At 62.0% G+C, this 19,642-nt stretch overlaps 1 protein-coding gene across 1 annotated transcript; it reads right to left on the reverse strand.

The window, feature by feature from the left end:
- Positions 1-1,345: 1,345 nt before the first annotated feature.
- Positions 1,346-18,855, reverse strand: SLC45A3 (solute carrier family 45 member 3). Its single transcript, XM_051821238.3, has 5 exons — positions 18,540-18,855; positions 7,064-7,430; positions 5,599-6,384; positions 4,739-5,004; positions 1,346-3,064 (listed from the first exon to the last, which is right to left on the reverse strand). Exons 2-5 carry the CDS (start codon positions 7,233-7,235, stop codon positions 2,624-2,626), a joined length of 1,665 nt encoding a protein of 554 aa, XP_051677198.1. The 5' UTR covers positions 7,236-7,430; positions 18,540-18,855; the 3' UTR covers positions 1,346-2,623.
- Positions 18,856-19,642: the final 787 nt, after the last annotated feature.

Genomic DNA, 19,642 nt, shown 5'->3' on the forward strand with positions numbered 1-19,642 from the left:
GCTTCTGCGATGAATGTGGCTTAAAACTGAGGGGCTGGGCCAGCGATGCTGTGCAGCAGGTTAGGCTGCCCCCCTGTGATGCCAGCACCTGTGTTGGTGCCCGCTCAAAGCCTGGCTGCTCCACTTCCCATTCAGCTCTTTCTAATGTGTCTGGGAAAGCAGCAGAAGATGGTCCAAAGGTCTCAGCCCCTGCCACGCACATGGGAGACCAAGATGGAGCTCCTGGCTCTTGGCTTCAAGCTGGCCCAGCCCCGGCTGTTGTAACCATTTGGTAAGTGAACCAGTGGTTGGAAGATTTCTGTGTCTCTCCCTGTCTCGGTAATTCTGCCTTTCAGGGAAATAAATAAATCTCTCCCGCTTTATTTTTAGTTTTATGTATTTGAAAGGCAGAGTTAGAGAGAGGGATGGAGAGACAGAGAGAGATCTTCCACCTGCAGGGCACTCCCCAGATGTCAGGCGGACTGACAGCCCAGCTGGCTGGTGGTCCTTCCCACTTTATTACATCGCCTCAACACTCGTTCCCTGAACCCGTCTGGGCCAGGTCCTTAGCTCTGCTTCAGCGTGGGAGAAACTGTAGAGAATACGCTGCTATCTACAAGGACTAAGGCCCTGCTACATTAACTCACAAGTGTTTATACGTTTTTAAAAATGTATTTTTAGGCCGGCGCCATGGCTCACTAGGCTAATCCTCCGCCTAGCGGCGCCAGCACACCAGGTTCTAGTCCCGGTCGGGGCGCCGGATTCTGTCCCGGTTGCCCCTCTTCCAGGCCAGCCCTCTGCTGTGGCCTGGGAGTGCAGTGGAGGATGGCCCAGGTGCTTGGGCCCTGCACCCCATGGGAGACCAGGAAAAGCACCTGGCTCCTGGCTCCTGCCATCGGATCAGCGCGGTGCGCCGGCCGCAGCGCGCCGGCCGCGGCGGCCATTGGAGGGTGCACCAACGGCAAAGGAAGACCTTTCTCTCTGTCTCTCTCTCTCACTGTCCACTCTGCCTGTCAAAAAAAAAAAAAAATGTATTTTTAGGGGCTGGCGCTGTGGCATAGCAAGGCTGCTGCCTGAAGTGCTGGCATCCCATGTGTGCTTCCCTGTTCTTACTGTGGCTGGCCATGAGGGCTTGCTCCGTTTCTCTGGCACACGACCCACCTTTTGGAAAGAAAACACGCTCACTGCCTATGTTTCTCAAAGTCCCCAGGTTAGAGTAGCATAGACATGCCCAACTGCCAATCAACACAAAGGGCCCCGGTCAATGGCGCCATCTGCTGGTGGGTATTGGAAACTTACGCAGCCCAAAGTTCAGGGTACCCAGGAGCACAGCTGACGATGACCAGAGAGATCAACACGATGCCAATTAAACACGTAAGAAGCCTTTAATTTCATCACCATAAACATTATACTCTGATTGCTCACAAACAGTATAAAATATTTACTCCACTAAATAAATAAGACAAACATTATTGCAAACGGCACTTAAACCCCCAGAGATAAGATCTCCTTAGCTCAGGTGGGGTAACTCCTGAGTTTGTGTGCGATTCCCACACACAGCCACGCCCTGGGGGCTGCAGTGGTGGAAGGTGCAAGGAACCACACTTTGTGCTTCAACTCCTGCAACAGCCCCCGAGAGAGGCTGTGGAGTCAGTGGGGGAAAGCTTGGGGGTGGGGGTGGGGGTGGAGGTGGGCAGTGTTCATCAGCCCAGGCCTGCAGGGAGCCAGGCTGGGCCAGGGGAAGAGGGACAGTGAGGGGGGCTGCTGAAACCTGGGTCCCCCCGCCCCCGCCCTCCCCCCCTTCCTGACTTGAGTGACAGCATTGGGGTCAGTAGCACTTCCAAGGTTTGGGGTCAGGCAGTTTTGGGATCCAGATCAGTTACCCCAAGAGAAGGGGATCCCGGCCAACACTTGGCCCACTGGTCAGCTAGGTCAGGGCCCCCAACTATGGGGATCCCACCCAACTCCTGGATACCCACCCGGGAATGCTGGGCACGGATTCCTTTTTACTTTGTTAAATAAATAAGTTAAATATTTAAAGGCCTGCGTCCCATTGATGGCAACCCAGGGATCACCAAGCCGCATCCTGGTAAGAGGTGGGGTGGGGGGAGTCAGCAGAGCGGCGCTGGGGACAAAGGGGCACTGCCTCTCTCCGGGGAGTCTCCCTCCCCCCCAGCAACACTCCCACACTGCCAAGTGCTGCAGCCCTGCCACTCCCACGCAAGAGCAAGGCACGAGGACCTGCAGGATCAGGGCGCATGAGGTGGGAGCCCAGGTGTCTGCGTAGACCCTGCGCCTTACACCCCTTCTCCAGGGGGCACGTGCTGTTCACCCCGGGCTTGGGCAATCCATCTGAGGATCCTGCCTTCCAGTGCGTGCAGCTAATCAAACGCCCCCTCCTCCTGGCCTCCCTGCAGAAGTCCTCACTTTCTGAAACTCACCCCAGAAGTCGCCAATCTAGCCCTGGAGACTGGCCAGAAGGGACAGGGCGGGATCTGTGTGGCCATGCACTTCATCGTCAGCAGGTGGCGGTAGAGAGCCACACCAGCAGCAGAACCTGTGGCCAGCCAGCCCCGCAGGCACCCCTTAGGGGCACCTGGGACCCAGTGAGGCAGGCCCTCCCCCACGGTGCGCGGGAAGGAGCCTACACCGAGTACTTGGCCAAGTCGCTCTTGTCAAATACCACCTGTGTAGCAAAGTAGATGGCGACCAGGCCCAGGCCTGCAGCAGACACCATGTAGGCAGTGACGGACTGACTGAGCTGCACAATGGAGCCCATCAGCAGGGACGGGGCCACCTGTGACAGCAGGAAGGCACTGTCCAGGATGGCGAGGTCCAGGCAGATGCCCCGGCCCGGCACGACCCTGGCCTCAGCCGGCTCTGCCACCACCACGCGCATGGACACATCGCAGGCGGAGGTGCTGCAGAGTGTGGGTGCAGAGGGGAGCAGGCCGCTGCCTGCAGCCCCCACATGTCCGTTGGGGAAGGGAGTGGCAGCCTTGGGGCCTGGCAGGAAGCTGGTGGTCAGGCCGTCCTCAGGGCCGCCACCCCCAGCAGCGTCCCCTCGGTATCTGGGCAGGAACACCTGGAGGAGAGGAGACAGGGACACATGTGGGACCAGCCGCCAGATTCCTAGGACAGGTCCTAGCCGTCACCCCAGGGCTGAAGAAACCAGGCAGCGAGCCCTCAGCAAAACCAGGCAGCGGGCCAGAAAATGGGCAGGGTCCTCCCTACCACGTCTGGCTCTGACCAGAACCCGTCAGGGAGCGGCAGGCCAGGGAGGGCCATACCTCACCCACGAGTCAAGGTCTCCCCTAGCCCGCCCCACAGCAGGGAGGGAGCAGACCAGCGCTGCAGCTTCTGAGAACGAACCCCCAAACAGGAGGCGACCCAGGGAGTGGAGAGACCGGGTAGAGAGCAGCATCCAGGAGAGCCCCCAACCCACACAGGCCCTCCTCTCCCTCCCCCACTCCGCCCTGCGCAGTACAGCCCTGGCAGGAGCAGCCAAGCCACTGTGAGGTGGTCCGACCCGGCCCCAGGGCTGGTGTCCCTGATCCTGACCACCACCACCACCCCGCCTTCCCGCACTGTCCGTCTTAGAGCACATGATGTGCTTGCCCCTCCGCACCCCTGCCCTGCCTCTGTGGCCTCCGGTCTCCCACCCAAGGACAAGGCCAGGTCTCGTCCCACACTATCCCTGCTGATGTGTTAGAGTGAGCCTGGCAGGTGGGCAGGGGAGTGGGCAGCGCCCAGGGCACCCGCACCTCCTCTCCCAGCTGCCCCCCAGGGAAGACAAGCGAGCCTCAGCCTGGAGGGGCCCTGGGGACAGAAGCGGCCGTCAGTACTGAGGACGAGCCCCGGCCTGCTCTCTGGCGTGCTCACGCGTGGGCCCCAGCCCCCAGCCCCCAGCCCCCAAGCAGCGGAGAGGCTGACGAGGGTTTTCAGAGGGTCCACAGGGGTCTCAGGCACCAGGCCCCTCCGACCCAAAGCCTGAGCAGCTCTCTCTCCACCCCCCACCCCTGGAGCCACCTACCCCAGTAAGCTGCCTCCCCACTGCAGTATCACCTGCTGCCCCACTTGTGGCCTACGGGCGTCACCCAGGTCTTCCCCGCCCTCTGGGAGCCCCCTGCAGGCTGCATCTGCTGGGGAGGCCACACAGAGCTCTGCCCCGGGGCCAGCGGCTCAGCGAGGCCACAGCAAGGGATGAAGGTGACCGCACTGCCTGGTCAGGTTTCCGGTGGCAGGGGCCCCCTGCCGGGACTGGTTAGCATGGAGCCAAGTGGGACGGTAGCCCTGACTTCCACTGTGCCAGGCAGGCAGAGTCAGGTGCACCAGGTTTCAGGTCTCGGCAGTAGGGCTTGGGGAGGGGACAGAGGCAAAGGAGGGAGGCATGAAATGCAGTGTGCACTAGAAAAGGAAGACAAGCCACAGCAGGGGTGAGGGGAAGGGGTCGTCCCCATCCTGAACAGCAGAGCGGGCACAGGTGAGAACCACAGCCTGTGCCTCAAGAGCAGAGGTGCGGCTCAGGCCAGAGCACCCCCTCCCCCCGCGAGGCCAGGTGTGTGGCTCCTGCTGGCCTCAGTTCCCAGACGCCCAGGGAAGGAAGGTGCACTTCCTGCCATCAGCGCCCCAGCGGCTTTAGGGTGCCAGCCCCACCCCTGCAGCCAGTTCCAGAATCCAGTCTGCTCTCTGCCTCCCCAGGCCCCAGGGCCCTCGGCCACCAGGCTCCGGTCTGGCCGCTCCCCGCCAGGGTGAGTACCTGCTTCTCCCGGTGGTAGAGGGAGGCCAGGGTGTAGGGCAGGATCTGCAGGGCTGAGAAGGTGAAGCCGGTGAGGGCGGCAGAGGCTGTCACCACGACCACGCTGCGGGACAGGCATGTGGCGCCGGCAGCCACGGGGAAGGCCACCACGCTGGCCAGGTAGACTGCCCGGGTGCCGAATCGCTGCACCAGCCGGTCCATGACCAGGGAGAAGAGAAGGGAGATGGCACACTGCAGGAACAGCCCCAGGCTGCCCATCCGCACACCTGCACGGGAGGGGGGAGAGGCGATGGGATGGGGGTGGGGCGGCGACAGCATGGGGGGGAGGTGGGATGGGGGGCAGCGACAGCATGGGGGGAGAGAGGGGGTGGGATGGGGCGGGGCAGCGACAGCATGGGGGGAGAGAGGGGGTGGGATGGGGCAGGGCAGTGACAGCATGTGGGGGAGAAGGGGGGTGGGATGGGGGGGCAGCGACAGCATGGCGGGGGCTGGGAATCAGGGGCCCGGGACCTGCTGTGGAGCAGACCTGCAGCCTCCACCACGCCCCAAGTGTAGCAGGGACAGAGGGGCAGAGGATGTCCTAGGGGTTTCCCGGGAGCCTCAGCCTTGGCACAGGAGGGTGGCAGGAGCACCAGACAGTTCTAGAAGGCTGAGGTGGGCGGTGCTAGTGTGGGAGCCAGCACGGAAGCAGAGGCCTCACGGAAGCTGCGGCCAGGCGGCCCCGCAGCCCTGCCCAGCCGTTCCTTGTCAACTGGGGCGAGGATTCCAATCAATAAAACTCAGGGCCAGCAGAGGAGCCAGGGACGCAGCCCCGCCCAGCTCTGCCCCCCCCCCCGCCTCGGCGCCCAGCCAGGCCTCACCTTCATCATAGTGCCTGCGGGCCTCGGTGCCCGGCTCAGCCCTGGGCACGCCCTGGTACAGCCCCTCTCCCACGAAGTCCGTGTAGAACAGCGTGAACGTCATGAGGGCCATCCAGCTGCACAGCTCGGCCACAAAGAGCCGGCGCAGGGTCCGAGGCATGCGGCAGCAGAGCTGGTGCAGCCGGGGGAACAGGGCGCCCAGGTTCCGGAGGGCCAGGCGGGCCCGGCATGGGCAGCAGCGGGGCGGCGTGGAGGTGGTCGCTGGCCCTTCCGCAGGCTCGGCCGGGCCCAGCGCCGCCTCCTCCACCACCAGCAGCGTGGCTGCCATGCAGGAGAGGAAAATGAGAGCGAGCAGGCCAAAGAGACACTCCTCCTGGGTGCCCAGGTAGGGGGCCAGGGCACTGGTGTCCCAGTCCACGGCAGGCAGGAGGTAGCCCAGGCAGCCGCCAAGGCTGATCATGAAGGCGTAGACGGAGAAGGCCTGGCGACAGTGGTCCGGGTCCCGGAAGAGGTCGGAGAGCAGGGCCTCCAGCGGGGTGAAGCACACCTGGCCACAAAAGTCCAGCAGCCCCACGCCCAGGATGAGCAGCGCCAGCTCCAGGGGCCTGGTGTTCGGGCACAGCAGCCCCGCCAGCCAGCCAGCCCTCGGGATGAGAAACAGGCTCAGCAGGACGCCCAGGGACAGGGCCCAGATGAACGGCCGCCGGCGGCCATAGCGCCCACGCCACTGGTCACTGGCTGAGCCTAGGAGTGGGACGGAGACCAGGCCCAGCACTGGCCCGATGCCTGCAAAAAGCACAAGGAGGTGTGACTGTGGCAGGGACCACAGAGGGACAAGCGGGAAGAGTGATGGCGACACCACCGAGGGCCAGCTCTGTGCTGCACACCGTCCTCTAGTCCCCTCCCGGCAGCACAGCTGATGCAAACGGCCCCATCTTCAGATGGAACAAGAGGGCCTATGAGATAACCTGATGCCTGCATCTCACCCTGGAGGGCCTGGGTTCAACTCCCAGCTCCAGCTCCTGACTCCAGCTTCCTGCTCGTGTAGACCCCAGAAGGCAGCAGTGATGGCCCAAAGAGCCCTACCGCCCACGAGGGAGACCTGGATGGAGTCCCCAGCTTCTGGGCCAGCCCTGGCTGTTCTGAGTGAACCAGCAGATTTCTTACTACCTGTCTGCAATTAACAAAAACACAAGCAGGCTGTTTAACAGGAAAGGCGTGTGGGTAGACAAAGGCTAGGGGTGATCTCTCCAGGGTCAGGGACACAGAGTGCCGTCCCTGGACTCTCTGCTTTATCTTGGGACTCCTGCACGCAGGGTCACCCTCTGTCCCGCCAAGCCGACCCCCCAGACTCAGGCACCTCAGGCAGCCCCTCCCTCTCTCCCTCCACAGCTCTGAGCGCAGGCCTGGCCACCCTATTTCCCAGGTGTCTGAATCAGGAGGGAAGGAGGCTGCGGTGACTCACCCAGCACCATGGTCATGAACTTCTCCTCTACCCCCACTTCCAGCAGCAGAGGCGGCACGTAGGTGATGCCTGCGGCCAGGCACACCTCCAGGCCGAAGGTCAGCAGGTTGACCAGCAGGAGCTGGGCTTTGCGATGCCTCAGCAGGCGGCCCACCCACAGCCTCTGCACCATGGCGGGCCGGGCGGGTGGGGCTCCGGGCCGCTCACTGATTCTCAGCTCTGCGGCCTCTCCTCCTTGCTGCCACCAACCGGCTTGGATTCAGCTGGGTGCCCATTTCCGCCAGCCCTGGGGTGCAGGTCCAGCGTCTCAGCCGGTGCTCGACACCTGTGGGGCGCCTCGGTGGGGACACATCTCGTCCAACAGGTCCTAGAAAGATGGGGACAATCAGAGAGCTTCAGTCCTGGGAGCCAGGTTTCCAGGACTGGCTCTGAATTCTTCAAATCCTGTTGGTTCTCAGGCCTGCGGTGTGGCCCTGCCCCCAGCAGTCAGGAGATGCCTGCTACTATTAGCCTAGGGCGGACATAATTAATAAGGTAAATATGATTTGTGAACCTCAGTCCACTCCGGAGCCAAACAGATGTCAGTTTGTCTGTTTTGGCACATCTTTGCAAAGTGCCTAGACCTGATGGCATGGAAGGAAAAAAAAAAAAATCAACCAAATTTCCAGCTGCCCAGGCCTACCAAGGTGCCCCTGGAGACTCTGGCCGGGTCTGGGCAGCTGTACTCCCCAAATCTGGTCTGCGTGGATCTGCTCTGTCGGCACATGCCCCACCACCTGGCCATGAGCCACTCTGCACGGTGACCCCCACCCCAGGACGCGCACGAAGGCGGAGGGAGGAGAGGCTTCAGTTTACTGGGCTGGGTTTGACCTGTCGACGAAGCCACTCAGAATGCTCCTCTGGCTGAACCCAGGCCTGAAAACTTCTCTCGAGTTTCTCCCCAAGTTCAACATTCACAGGGAGAAAACAGTCCCAGGACGCCCTCCGACTGTCACGGGAGAGTGGTGCTGTCCACGGGTCCCAGGTCCCCGCTCCGCAAGGGCACGAACCACAGCACCTGGCCATACCTGTGATGATGTCGGTGACCCCTGAGCTGCCCGGAAGCCCCGCCACTTCCTGGGCAGCCCTCCCTGCTCCCCAAGTGACTCCATTCTCAGCCCTTCCGGCCAGCCCTGCCTCCTGAGCACCAGGGGAGCCGCCGCCGCCACACAGATCTCTGCCTAGAAGTGCCGATGGAAGCAGGACAACCACGCAGGGAGAACTTTCTGCTGCAGCCCCAGCAATGCCAGGGCAGGGACCTGGGCTGAGGGCCCGGCTGCAGCCTCCTCCCTGCCCTACAGCACGGCACGGCACCACCGTACTCACTCCCTCTCCCAATCTCACCATCTCGTGATAAAAGGCCCTGTGATAAAAGGCCCTTCCACTCCTCTTATCTTTTCAAGTAACACTCAGCTCTTTGAGCTGAGCGGCAGAGAAATCAGCGGCCATCAATCCTGGATAAGATCTGTCCACCCCACAACCGCCTCCTGGGCTTGCAGCGGGGAGGAAGGGACTGAGATAAGGCTGGGCAGCCAGCAGCCTCCACCCCAGAGCCCGCTCAGACCCACGTTGGGGGAAGGAGCAGGGACGCTCAGACCCACACTGGGGGAAGGAGCAGGGACTCGTGAAGAGGTGGCACGAGCAGGAATGGAAATGACAACACCACACAGCCCCCAGCCCCAGCAGGAAGGCGGGGCCAGATGGGAGCCTCCACGGGGCTGTATGGCCTCAGCTTGAGAGCCCCCCAGAAGCCAAGTGGGGAGACACTGCACAGAGCCCACGCGGCGGTGCTGGCCAGCTTGAGGGGCGGTCCCGGCTCCCAGGCTCCCAGCCCACCCCACCCCCGCTCTGGGAGGGCCCTGGCCGCTCACCTGCTCTGGGTTTCCAAGACGCTGGGTCCTCCCTGAGCAAACAAGGACTTGGCCTCACCCAGAACTTGCCCCATTCTCAGTGCTGCTTCCTCCCAGCGGCTTGGAAGAAATCACAGCTCTCGGCACCCCCCAGCACCCTGCTGCCTCCCTCCTTCCAACGGGCAGGGGGTGAGGAGAGGAATTCCCCCCATCCTCCTGCAGCCCCGGGAGCACCCAAGCTGCTCCCTTCTGGGAGGGTGGGTGGGGTGGGCTAGGCTGGGCCAGGTGAAGAATTCCTTGAGGACTGGGGTAGGGAGTAAGCAGGCTCCAAGCCCTCTGTTCTTAGGTTGCAGAGCCCGCCCTCCCTCTTCGGAGTCAGGGTCAGGAGCACTCTTCCCAGCCCAGAATTGCTGGACTGACTCCAGGCCCAGAAGAACCCCTCCCCCAAACCCCCCCCAATCTGCTCCCCAGGGCCTCAGTCTCCTCTACTTGTCCATCTTCAGGGTCCCACAGCCATCGCCCCCAGGGCATGGAGAAGGCCAGGCCAGTCCCCAGGCTCAGTATGTCAAAGAGCAACAAGAGGTTCAGGACCACTTTCCCAGCAGCCCCAGGGCATCCAGCAACAGGTCAGGGTCAGGGTCATGGTCAGGCCCACGTCTGCCTAGGGCAGGGAGCCGGGCCTAATTCCTCCCCACCCCCCACACTCCCTCCTGCCCCCGCTGCTCCTGGAGCACCCCGGCTGCCTGGCAAACAGAAGATCAAGCAGAAGAGCCAGCCTAGGTGCGCTCACCTGGAGAACAGGGGCAGGAAGAGGAGGGAGGTTGAGGGGCTGCCCTCTCAGGCCAGCAGAGGAACCAACAGCCTGCTGGGAGGACAAGTCCCTCTCAAGTCCCAGACATCTCCCCCTCCACCGGGAGCCCCCGGCAGCGGCACAGCAAGAAACCTGGGGGGAGCCCAAGACCCACCTGAGCTGTTCTCTGGGGGAACAGACGCCGAGACCAAGGGCGCTGGGCAAGATCCATGGACCTGGATTCTTTGCCCAGCCCCAGGTACAGGGAGACCCATGTGCCCCCGCACCCCAATGCACAGCACTGCGGGGCAGGCTGCGGACCCCATCACAACCCTGGCACCCACCCTGCAAAATGCGTGCCTAATGAATGGATGGATGGAAGGAGGGGCTGAGGGTGTAGGAGCTGAGAAAGATGCCATCCTCCTCCCTCCAAGTCCCCTACCCCACCCCCAGACACACACACACACACACACACACACACACACACACACACACGGCAAGGAACTTCCCAGAGGCGGTAGCAAGGAGGCTCGGCAGGGTCCCTCCCGGCTTGCAGGCCCTGGGCGGACAGAACTGAGTGGGCAGCGTGGGGGAAACGAAACTGGGCAACAGGAACAAACTTGGCCTGAACTTTGTCCAAAATTCAAAAGACAGAGCGGAGGAGGCGGAGGAAAGGCGACCCGAGCCCACTCCCTGGCAGCTCCTGGAGGGAAGGGAGGGTCAGGGGCCGCATAAAGAGGCCTTTGAGGGCGTTCAAAGGGGCTCCTGCCACCCTCCCGGCAGAGGTGGGGCTGGGGGCAGGCCCCCTCCGCTGACAGAGGCCCCCGCCCCAGGCCAGTGTCAGGCAGCAATTCTATGGCCCCTTTATGCAGGCCAGGGTCCCCCACACCCCGCCCAGGCACATCAAACGCCTGCAGCCTCCACCCTGACCCGCGGCTCAGCGACCCCGCGTCTCCCAGCTCTCACTCACAAAGGCCGGCTACTGCTCTCTCACACGCTCCGGCCTGCAGGGCTGTCCAGCCTCCCGCAGAGGGCACGGGGTAGGGGAGGCCAGCCCTGAGCAGCAATGACTCAGCTGAGGGCAGGGGTCACCCCAGGCCAAACTCCCAACACCACCCCCCCCAATACACACAACCCCATGCGCCTGTTCCGCCCCAAGCCAGGTCCGACCCCTGTTCCTGCAAAACAGACTGGACCCCAGTGCCTTACTCCATGCAGGGCTGGGGGCAGGGAGGAGGGGGCCTCTCAGGGCTGGGGGCTCACCAGCCCAGCATCCCTAATGCCCATCCCCGGCCTCAGTCCCAGGGGAGCAACATGAACTCCACCCGTCCCTACAGCTCCACAGGGAGCCTGCAGAGCAGCCTTGGGAGGCAATGCTCACACAGCCCCTTTGTTAGGGACCCTGCGAGACCTCCCACCTGGGCTGCTAGGGAGCTGGGCACAGCATGAGACTACAGGTGGCTACCCATTCGGTCGGTCATTGCCTTATATTTGCAATGCAGTGAGGGTCTCTCTGCTTTCCCGGGTCGCCCTGGAGAAAGGCCAGGGTGATTTGCACAAACACCTGAGGCCCACCGCCTGGCAGGGCTCCCACAGACACCTGATGACACCGCTGAGAAAGAGCAAGGATCAGGCGGCGGGAAGGGGACCCCAACCCCAGCCTCCCCCAGAGCCCCGGGGCCAGGGATTTGGAGTTCACCCTGCTGAGCTGCCTTTTCTTGGAGCCTTCTGCCTAGCAGCTTGTCAGAGGGAGTGAGGGGCTGCAGGCTGAGACACAAAGGGGGATTAGGGAGAACCCTCTCGGCCCGCAGAGTAATCCATCAAACTCTCTCCCGGCTGCCAGCACCAGCCCTTTCCCACTCAATTCCCCTTCCAGCTGCTGCGGGTCCCCCGCCCCCTCCGGCTCCTGAACCCTGTCACGTCGGGTGGGGAAGAGAATCCCAGGCCCCGGGGGTGCGGAGGGGCAGAGCACACACACTGGGAAAAGGGCAAGGGCTCCCCCCAGCATGTGTGAAAGCCCAACAGGTGGCAGTGGCTTGGAGGAAAGTCGCTTTTGTTGTCCTGTCTGAGAGCGCCAGTCCCGCTTCGGAAAGGAAACAAATGCCAGAGAAGGGGGGAGGGCCGGCGGGGCAGCCCCTGCACCCGCGCTGGTCTGCAGGAGGAGCTGGTGCAGGGATTCTGGGGCTGGCTGGCCCCTCACCTTGGCCACAATCCACACACACACACACACACACACACACACACACAGACTCCGGGTACCTGGGCCTCCCCAAGGTCACACTGGGCACGTCCTCCAAACCAGGACAAGCACTGTTCTACCAGGAGCTTCCAGCGTAGGGGCCATGGCCTGAGCGTGATGTCCAGAACCCCAGCACGGTCCGGGGGGGGGGGGGCTGAGGCGTGGGAGTCAGCCTGACCTGGGCTTGCAGCTCAGCTGCACGGTGGCACAGGTACCTGCGCTTGTCACCTGACTCCCAAAGTCTCAGTTTCTCACCTGCAGTTGGTAACAGTGACATTCACTACACCTCCCAACCCCCTGGCAGAAGGGGGACAACCAGCCCAGCCGTTTCACAGGCCAGAAAACTCAGATGTTCACGGCCCACACCTCGGACCGGCGGTGAGCCTGGGACAAAGCGAGATGACTGTCCAGGCAGCTGCACTGGCCGGGCTGCCTAGGTAGGGGAAGGCTGGGAGGGCCTCCTTTCTAGGCAGGAGCACAGGTGGCGGCTCCACCTCCCTTCCCCATTCCCACTCCCTCTCCCCTGCACCCACACACCTCCATCAGCCCCCAGCGGCAAGAGGAATGCCAGGAATGTAAACGCCTCCCCAGGTGCTGGCCCCAACAGGTGAGGGGAGGTCATGGCCACAGTCCCGCCTAAGGGGGCGGGGCCGGGTGAACATCCCCCAACTCAGGGACAGGCAGATAGGCTAGGTCCCATCAGCAGAGGAAGGGTCACTGGGGCGCCCCTGACCAGCTGCCCGAGAGGCGTCTGGCCTGTGCCAGAGGCTCGCTATCCCCCTCTACAATACCTGCTACAATTCCTACAACCCACGAAGCAGGCACTCAATATTTTTACTGCACAAGGATGAACAGTTGAGCTTCCCAGAGACTTAACATGCCTAGCATTGCACAAAGCAATGGGGCTGAATAGGACATTCGAACCACTGGAAAATTCTGGAAAGCACACTACCCTGGGAGCCAGGAGAGTCCAGCCTCAGCATCCATTACAGCAGCATAGCCTGGATAAGGCGTTGCTCCTCACGGGACTGGGCTTCTGCACAGGCGAACGAGAGCTCACCTAGAGACCTAGAGACTCTCGGGTTCTGTACAGCTGGAGAGTCAGGGGCTCACCTACGCCCCTACCCGCAGCCAGTGCTCTCCACAACAGGTGCACACCCGGGGCTCACTGAGGAGGCCGCACAGTGGGCATCTGGGGAGGGGCTTTGCACAGCCTTCTGCTAAGGCTCCCCGGCTGCACCTGCTGGGTCCCGGGCCTGCCCACAACATGGTGCCAAGGGTCAGCAGTCACCTGAACCTGCGCCGGGCAAGCAGGGTATCTGGGGCAAAAGTGCCCTCTTCCCGTCTGCCTCCCAGAGTTGGACTCTGCTCCTGGCAGCAATCAGTAACTAAACACATCCCTCTAGGGCCACAGTAAACGTTTTCCTTCAAGGTGGGGCAGCAGTGCCCAGAAATCCTTAGGCCCAGGATGGAGGAAGAGGAACGTGGAAGGAGAACAGGGAGCTCGGCTCAGCCTCCAGACCACTAGGAAGTTCCTCCTCCCCTCCTCCCACCTCTTCCAACAGCTCCTGCAAAGTGAAACTTGGATGGCTACCTCCTCATGAACTTGACCCTTGCTAGTCAGCCAGGACAGACCAGGCAGCTTTCCCCAGGCAGGGACAGCCAGTCCTCTCTAGCCCGGCCTCCCTTAGAAGGTGAGGTACCCAGGAAAGGCCAGGGCACTAAGGATCTGGGCAAACATACAGATGAGCAGTGCTCTGGGCTGAGAGCAGCCCAGGGTGCGGGTCTCAGGTCTGCTACTAAGGCCCCGTCAGCTCTGATGTCCTACAGCGTGTGACCAGCCCCACTTAGAACCAGAGGGTTCTGGGCCACACTCAGCCCTCAAAAACTGTCCCTCAGTCGTGAGCAGACCTTTCTGATCAAAGAGACCAAGTCCTCCCACCTTGGAGGAAGCATACCCCAGTGGGTGCAAGCTGACCTCCCTTTAAGCAATGGCAAAGGGCACTGAAACCCACCCAGCCATCCATGCAACAGCTACTGAGCTCCAATTACAGGCTAAGCCCACAGCGCAGGTGCAGAGGATAGATAAAATGCAGGCAGCGTGCAAGGAGGTGGCACAGGTGCTAAGACACCCAACCACAGAGTGGAGAGGGAAGGTGGGGGCGGCAGGGTTTTCCAGAGGAAGTGAATGTGTTGCTGAGCCGTGAAAGATAAGCAGGCAGACCCTAAACAGGAGAGTGCAGGTGTCTGCAAAACCAGGCCCCTGAGCACAGGGCTGCCTCCTGTGGCCCCTCCCTGGCAGAGTCTGCTGGAGGATTCCAGACCTAAAACCACGGAGCAAGCGGGGTTCCGACTTGCAAGCTGTCCCAGCTGTCTGTGTGTCCCAGATGAGCTGTCACACCTCCCTGGGCCCAGCCCCAGCCTTGTGTTCGCTTCCCAAGGGGTCGCCACACTCCACATCCTCCCTTCCCTTCACCTGAACCCTGTGCAGCTCAAACCGCACGGAGCCCAGGCTGTCAAGGATCCCCTCTCCCCCAGAATCTCAGCTGTGCTAAGCAGGCGCCCCTCAGGACTGGATATTGCACTTGGTCCTCGGGGTCTCAGACCAGCAGTGTGCCAGCTCCTGGAAAGTGGGGAGCACAGGCCCTGCCTGGGCCCTGAATCGGCATTCTCAGATGGGATGGGACCATTCAGGCCAGGCCACACTCCAGGTACTCGGCTCTCTCGAGGGACAGGAGCCAGGAGTGGGACTCTAGAATCCATATCCCTAGGGATGGGCCAGACACTCCTCAGTGGGAGACTCTTTGCCAGCTCAAAGCACACCTGAAATTAGAGTTTGTTGGGGGGTGGGGGGTAAGGGGGAACTGCTCTGTGGGCTAGCTGCTCCTTTCTTCCTGGATGTGGTGGTGACCAAGGGACTGTAGGCTAGGGGACCAGGAGCTGGCCTCCAACCCCCTTCCTGCTGGCTCGTCCCAGAATCCGAGAGTGAACTCCAAATTACCAAAGAAGGGTGGGGTGGGGGGAGTATCTGTTGAGCACCTGGTCGGTGCAGGCAGGTGGCTAAATATCCAAGACCATGGTTTATCTTCATTGTAACCTCAAAAAGAAGCCAAGGCCAGCAGGGCTGGCAGGCCCGTCTCCACCACCAGAAGCGAGAAGCCCTGAAAGTCACTCAGAGAGTTGGCTCCTGACTTCTTTCCAGGAAGGAGGAAACAGGCTGTGGGTAGCAAAAGGGATTAAACAGGCAGCTTCAGCCAGGAATCAGGCCCATCCCGTGACGGCTGTGTCACCAGGCCCTGCCCCCGCGCAGGGACACTTAATACACTGCACAAAGCTCAACACTCCACGGCTCTATTGCTGGCAATCAAGTGGCATCAGCGTTTGAGACACCGGGCCTGGTACCAACTGGTCCAGCCTCCACCCCGGCTGTGCAGCACACAGGGCCACTGACTATTCAGAGAAAGCGAGGCTGGGGTTTTCTCCTGGATGCCAAAGAGCAGGGCTGAAGATCCCGCGGGCTGGGGAGGGAGGACAGAGCAGAGGCCGGACCCAGGGTGCCCTCCCCACCCAGGTTTCCTAGCACGCACATCTCCTGTCTGCCTAGGAGGCGCCCCTTTTAGGACACACATCCTCAGCTCCATCACCTCCCTGCACCTTCTTTGCTCTCGGGAGGCAGGTAGGGCAGGGGTTCTGGACTTAAGGGAAAACAGGTCACATGGTGCAGGCAGAGGAGGGGCGAGGACCCAGTCTGGTGAGTTCTTCGCACCGGCTCACGAGCTGAACTGCAGCTGTGTCACTGGTGGCTCACGGACGGGTGCAGAGGGTGCAATTCCCCAGCTAAGCAGCTCTGGGTTCTGAGCGTCAACCACGATCGCCTTCATTGTGACCAAGTCAGGGCAGCTGGCATGTATCAGGCTCTTTTTACAAACAGCTGCTGTGCTCGGAGCTTTACCTACATCGGCTTGCTAATCCCTGCGATTTGGTGAGGTGGGTCCCCCAGCCTCACTGCGCAGACGGAGCTGAGCAGGGAGAGACTGAACAACTTGCGCAAGAGGAAATGAGAGTTCATGTCGCCAGGGCCCTGTGCTTAACTGTTCACACTGACCCCCAAAGTCCTGGAGACTTTGCTCCCAAAGAAATAAAGTCTAGAACAGCTTGCTCTTTTCTTTTTAAGAGCAGGGCCTGGGGCTGGCATTGTGGGGTAGTAGGTAAGGCTGCCACCTGTAGTGCCAGAATCCCACAGGGAGCCGGTTCCAGTCCCAACTGCTCCACTTCTGATCCAGCTCTCCGCTATTGCCTGGGAAAGCAGCAGAAGATGGCCCAGGTCCTCGGGACCCTGCACCCACGTGGGAGACCCAGAAGAAGCTCCTGGCTTCAGATCCGCGCAGCTCCAACCATTGAAACCAACTGGGGAGTGAACCTTTCTCTCTCTCTCTCTGCCTCTCTGTAACTCTGGCTTTCAAATAAATAAATCTTAAAAAAAAATAGCAGGGCCCAAGAGTCCCAGGCTGGGCATGGCTGTCCATTTGGTCACAGGTGATATATAAATATTAGCACTGAACACTGACTGAGTACTTACTATGTCAGACACACAGCTGAGTGCTTTGTATGCACTCAGATACGAGTTTACACGTACACTATTTGTAGTTGTTATAACTGATTAATCTGCAAAGCTCTACAGGAGGTACCAGTATCCTTAACCTCCCCATTTTGCAGCCCAGAATACAGAGGCTTAGAAGAAGCAACTTGTGAGCCGATGTATAAACCCTGTCCTTATCACAGCCTGCATCCTTATCCATAACGTTATCATAGAGCTCTGTTGGTCCAGCCCATAGTTCTTCACTTCCACAGTCCCTGGACCATCTTGCCTTTCGGCCTGCTCTCTCGAGGGCCCTTCCCAGACCAACAGCTCAGCTCAGGCCTGGGTAAGGGGAGAGTCCCGGGGAGGGGCCGCCCCACCACCCCTCCTCCACCCAGTGGCCTTCAGTGGGAGGGGCACAGTGAGCCACGGTCCTGCCCCTCCTCCTCCTCCAGAGTCCCCTGGGGAGCCAGGAGGGGCAGGGGAGATCCCCACGCACCCCGCCCAGCACACACCCACTAAGTGTGGCTGTGTGTGCACAGCTGCACATTCACCCACAGCTGTAATTTTATCTTCAGACATCCTGCTGACCCAAGTTCCATTTTCTGGGCGCTCTTAGAACAGAGTCCTGGCTCCAGGACAGGGCTCAGGAGGAGATAAGCGAGGAATGAGGGGTCAGGACCACCCCGCACAAGGGCCTGGGACCTCACAATGTGTCCCACTTATTGCCTAGGACACCTTGTTCTGTGGCTGTCCTCCAGCTTCCCACCCCTCCTGGACCTCCCAAGTCGTCCCCACCCCACCTCCACATGCCAGCCTGGTCCTCATACCTTGGGCAGCTCAGCCCACACCCAGGCCAGCTCTGCCCTGAAAGGGGATCTGCTGGGTGCTCCTGGAAAGACAGCCACCTCAACCCCACACCTGAGCAAAGCGGGGAACCAGGCAAGGGCTGCTCTGGGCCCTGGTCACCTGGGGACGCCTGGCTAAGAACTCCAGGGCAGCACGAGGTGCGGGGCTATTCTTAGCTCTGCTCCACTGGACTCAGGTCTGTGTAGCAGCTGAAGGACCAGTCCTCAGCTGGTGCCCATCACGCCAAACCCGGCTCTAGGGAGAAAAAGGATGCGCGGTGCGCTGGGGAGAGGGGAAGCGGAGCTGGTTAACAGCATCCGCCAGGAAGAGGGGGCCGATTCCGAGGTCAAGGGCAAGGGCGACTCACAGAGTCCTGGTGCCTGCAGGAAACACGAGAAAGCCTGCAGGTCCCTGTGAAGAAGGCCCAGGTACGACCACATCACACCTGTGTGCGGCTGGGCCAACTCCTCATCCCCACCTGTGCCTCCCCCCGTCCGCAGAGGGAGAACCAGGACCGGGAAGCGGGGCCCAGAAATACGCACACCAGCCTCGACTCGGCCCCAGGACCCGCATCCAGTCGGGCGCACCCCGTCCTGCCTTCTCACCGCCTCCCCTTCTCCCAGGAAGCAGGCCCGCGCCAGCGCACCCCGCGGCGTCCCGGCTCCCCCAAGTCCCGGACTGTGCGCGCCGCGGTGACTCATCCTGCCCCTTTCCGGTGAAGCCCAGACAAGGGAAGAAAATAAACGCAACTTTCCAAAGAAAACTCTGCCGCGGGAGGCTGCATCGGCAGCGAGCGGCCCGTCCGCCGGCCGCCCGCCGGGCCCCGGGGCTCCAGGGGAGGGGCCGCTCCCCGCCCACCGCGCCCGGCCTGGGACGGCCCGGGGACCCGCGCGCTGCGAGCCCAGCCCGCCCTGCGCCTTAGAAAGCCCGGCTCCGCAGGGACCCGAGCGGCCGCCGGCAGAGAGGGGTCGCGCCCTAGGGCGCCTCCTCGGGGATTCGCGCGGGGCCCGGTTCGCAGCGCCCGGGACAGTCCTCGCGCGGCCCCGTCCCGCGAAACGCAAAGCACGCGACACCACGGGGCTCGGCAGCACCGCGCCCCCCCCTTCCCCGCGCTGGGCCCCCGCCCCTACCTGGCCACGGCGCGCGGCTGTCACCGGGGCCGGCGCGTGCGAGCCCAGTCTCCCACTCGCCCCACGCGCGCCAGCCGGCGGCTTTTAAATCTCCAGGTTACCCGGTGGGGGGAGAGAGCATGCGCGCTGGGGCTGCGGGAGGGGGCGGGGCGAGGCGCGGCGCGGCGGTGGCGGGGGTGCTGTGAGGGGGATGGCGGGGTGGGGCCGGTACCCGCGGGGAGCGAGCGGGAGGTCTCGCCGCGGGCTTTGTGGCTGCGGCCGCGACGCGCAGCCCCCGCGTGGCTCCCGGACGGCCCTGTCATTACCGGCGCGAAGCGCCGCCCCCTCCGCAGCTCGCCACCCAGACCTTTCCCGGGGAGAGCTGCCCGGCTCCAGGGGCCCCTGGCCGGCCCGCCCGGGGCCACTGGGCCACCACCGCCCGCGCGCTTCCCCGCAGAGCCGCACGTCTGGGACCGTGGCCTGAAGGGACAGAGATGCCGCATGACCCCCCGAGTTGCTCTTGCCGCTGCTGGCCGGTCCCCAGCATCCCGGGAGCTTCCTCGTGGTCCACCCGGTCCCCCTGTCTGCAGAGAAAAGCCGGATGCCCGTTTTTGTCTCCTTGGGGTGTGCTCGGGGAGGAAGCGGGGGCTCCCTGTCAGGTGTGCCCGTGTGGAGCAGCCCGTGTGCAGAACGCCCTTGACAAGAGTGGGGCTGTACGGGCCGGAGGCAGCTCACTGGGTCCTGGGCTGGCCCCGGGTGGAGGTGGGCAGCCTGTGTCTTTTTTTTTTTCCCCCATGGAGTTTTAATAGAGTGTTCAGAAATCCAAAGTAGGATGATTGTTGACAGAGGGGCATCTGGGGTCTGCACAGCTAATTCAATCCGGAAAAAGATGCTTAATGTTAGGTTGTTTCAAAAACAATTCAAACGTGACATTGTTGCTGAGGTGCGCTAAGGGGCTGTGTCCTGTAGCCGTGTACAGTGGCGGTTGTATCATGAACATGAGCAGACTTTTTCTCCTCTCTGTCCTGAACTATACAGTGTGACCACTATTTTCATAGCATTTCCATTGTACCAAGTGTTGCAAGTAATCTAGCAGTGATTTAAAGCACATGGAGGACTGCCTA

This window comes from Oryctolagus cuniculus, chromosome 13 (assembly GCF_051225735.1).
Source record: "Oryctolagus cuniculus isolate XC-2025 breed Fujian yellow rabbit chromosome 13, ASM5122573v1, whole genome shotgun sequence".
Taxonomy (NCBI): domain Eukaryota; kingdom Metazoa; phylum Chordata; class Mammalia; order Lagomorpha; family Leporidae; genus Oryctolagus; species Oryctolagus cuniculus.

Excerpts from the sequence above, each read along its gene's own strand:
- SLC45A3 (XM_051821238.3), bottom strand. The coding sequence starts at position 7,235 with ATGGTGCAGAGGCTGTGGGTGGGCCGCCTGCTGAGGCATCGCAAAGCC. Across the intron at positions 5,005-5,598 it reads CCGCAGGCACTATGATGAAG|GTGTGCGGATGGGCAGCCTG; the intron begins GTGAGGCCTGGC and ends CCTCCCGTGCAG. Across the intron at positions 3,065-4,738 it reads TCTACCACCGGGAGAAGCAG|GTGTTCCTGCCCAGATACCG; the intron begins GTACTCACCCTG and ends CCTCTCCTCCAG.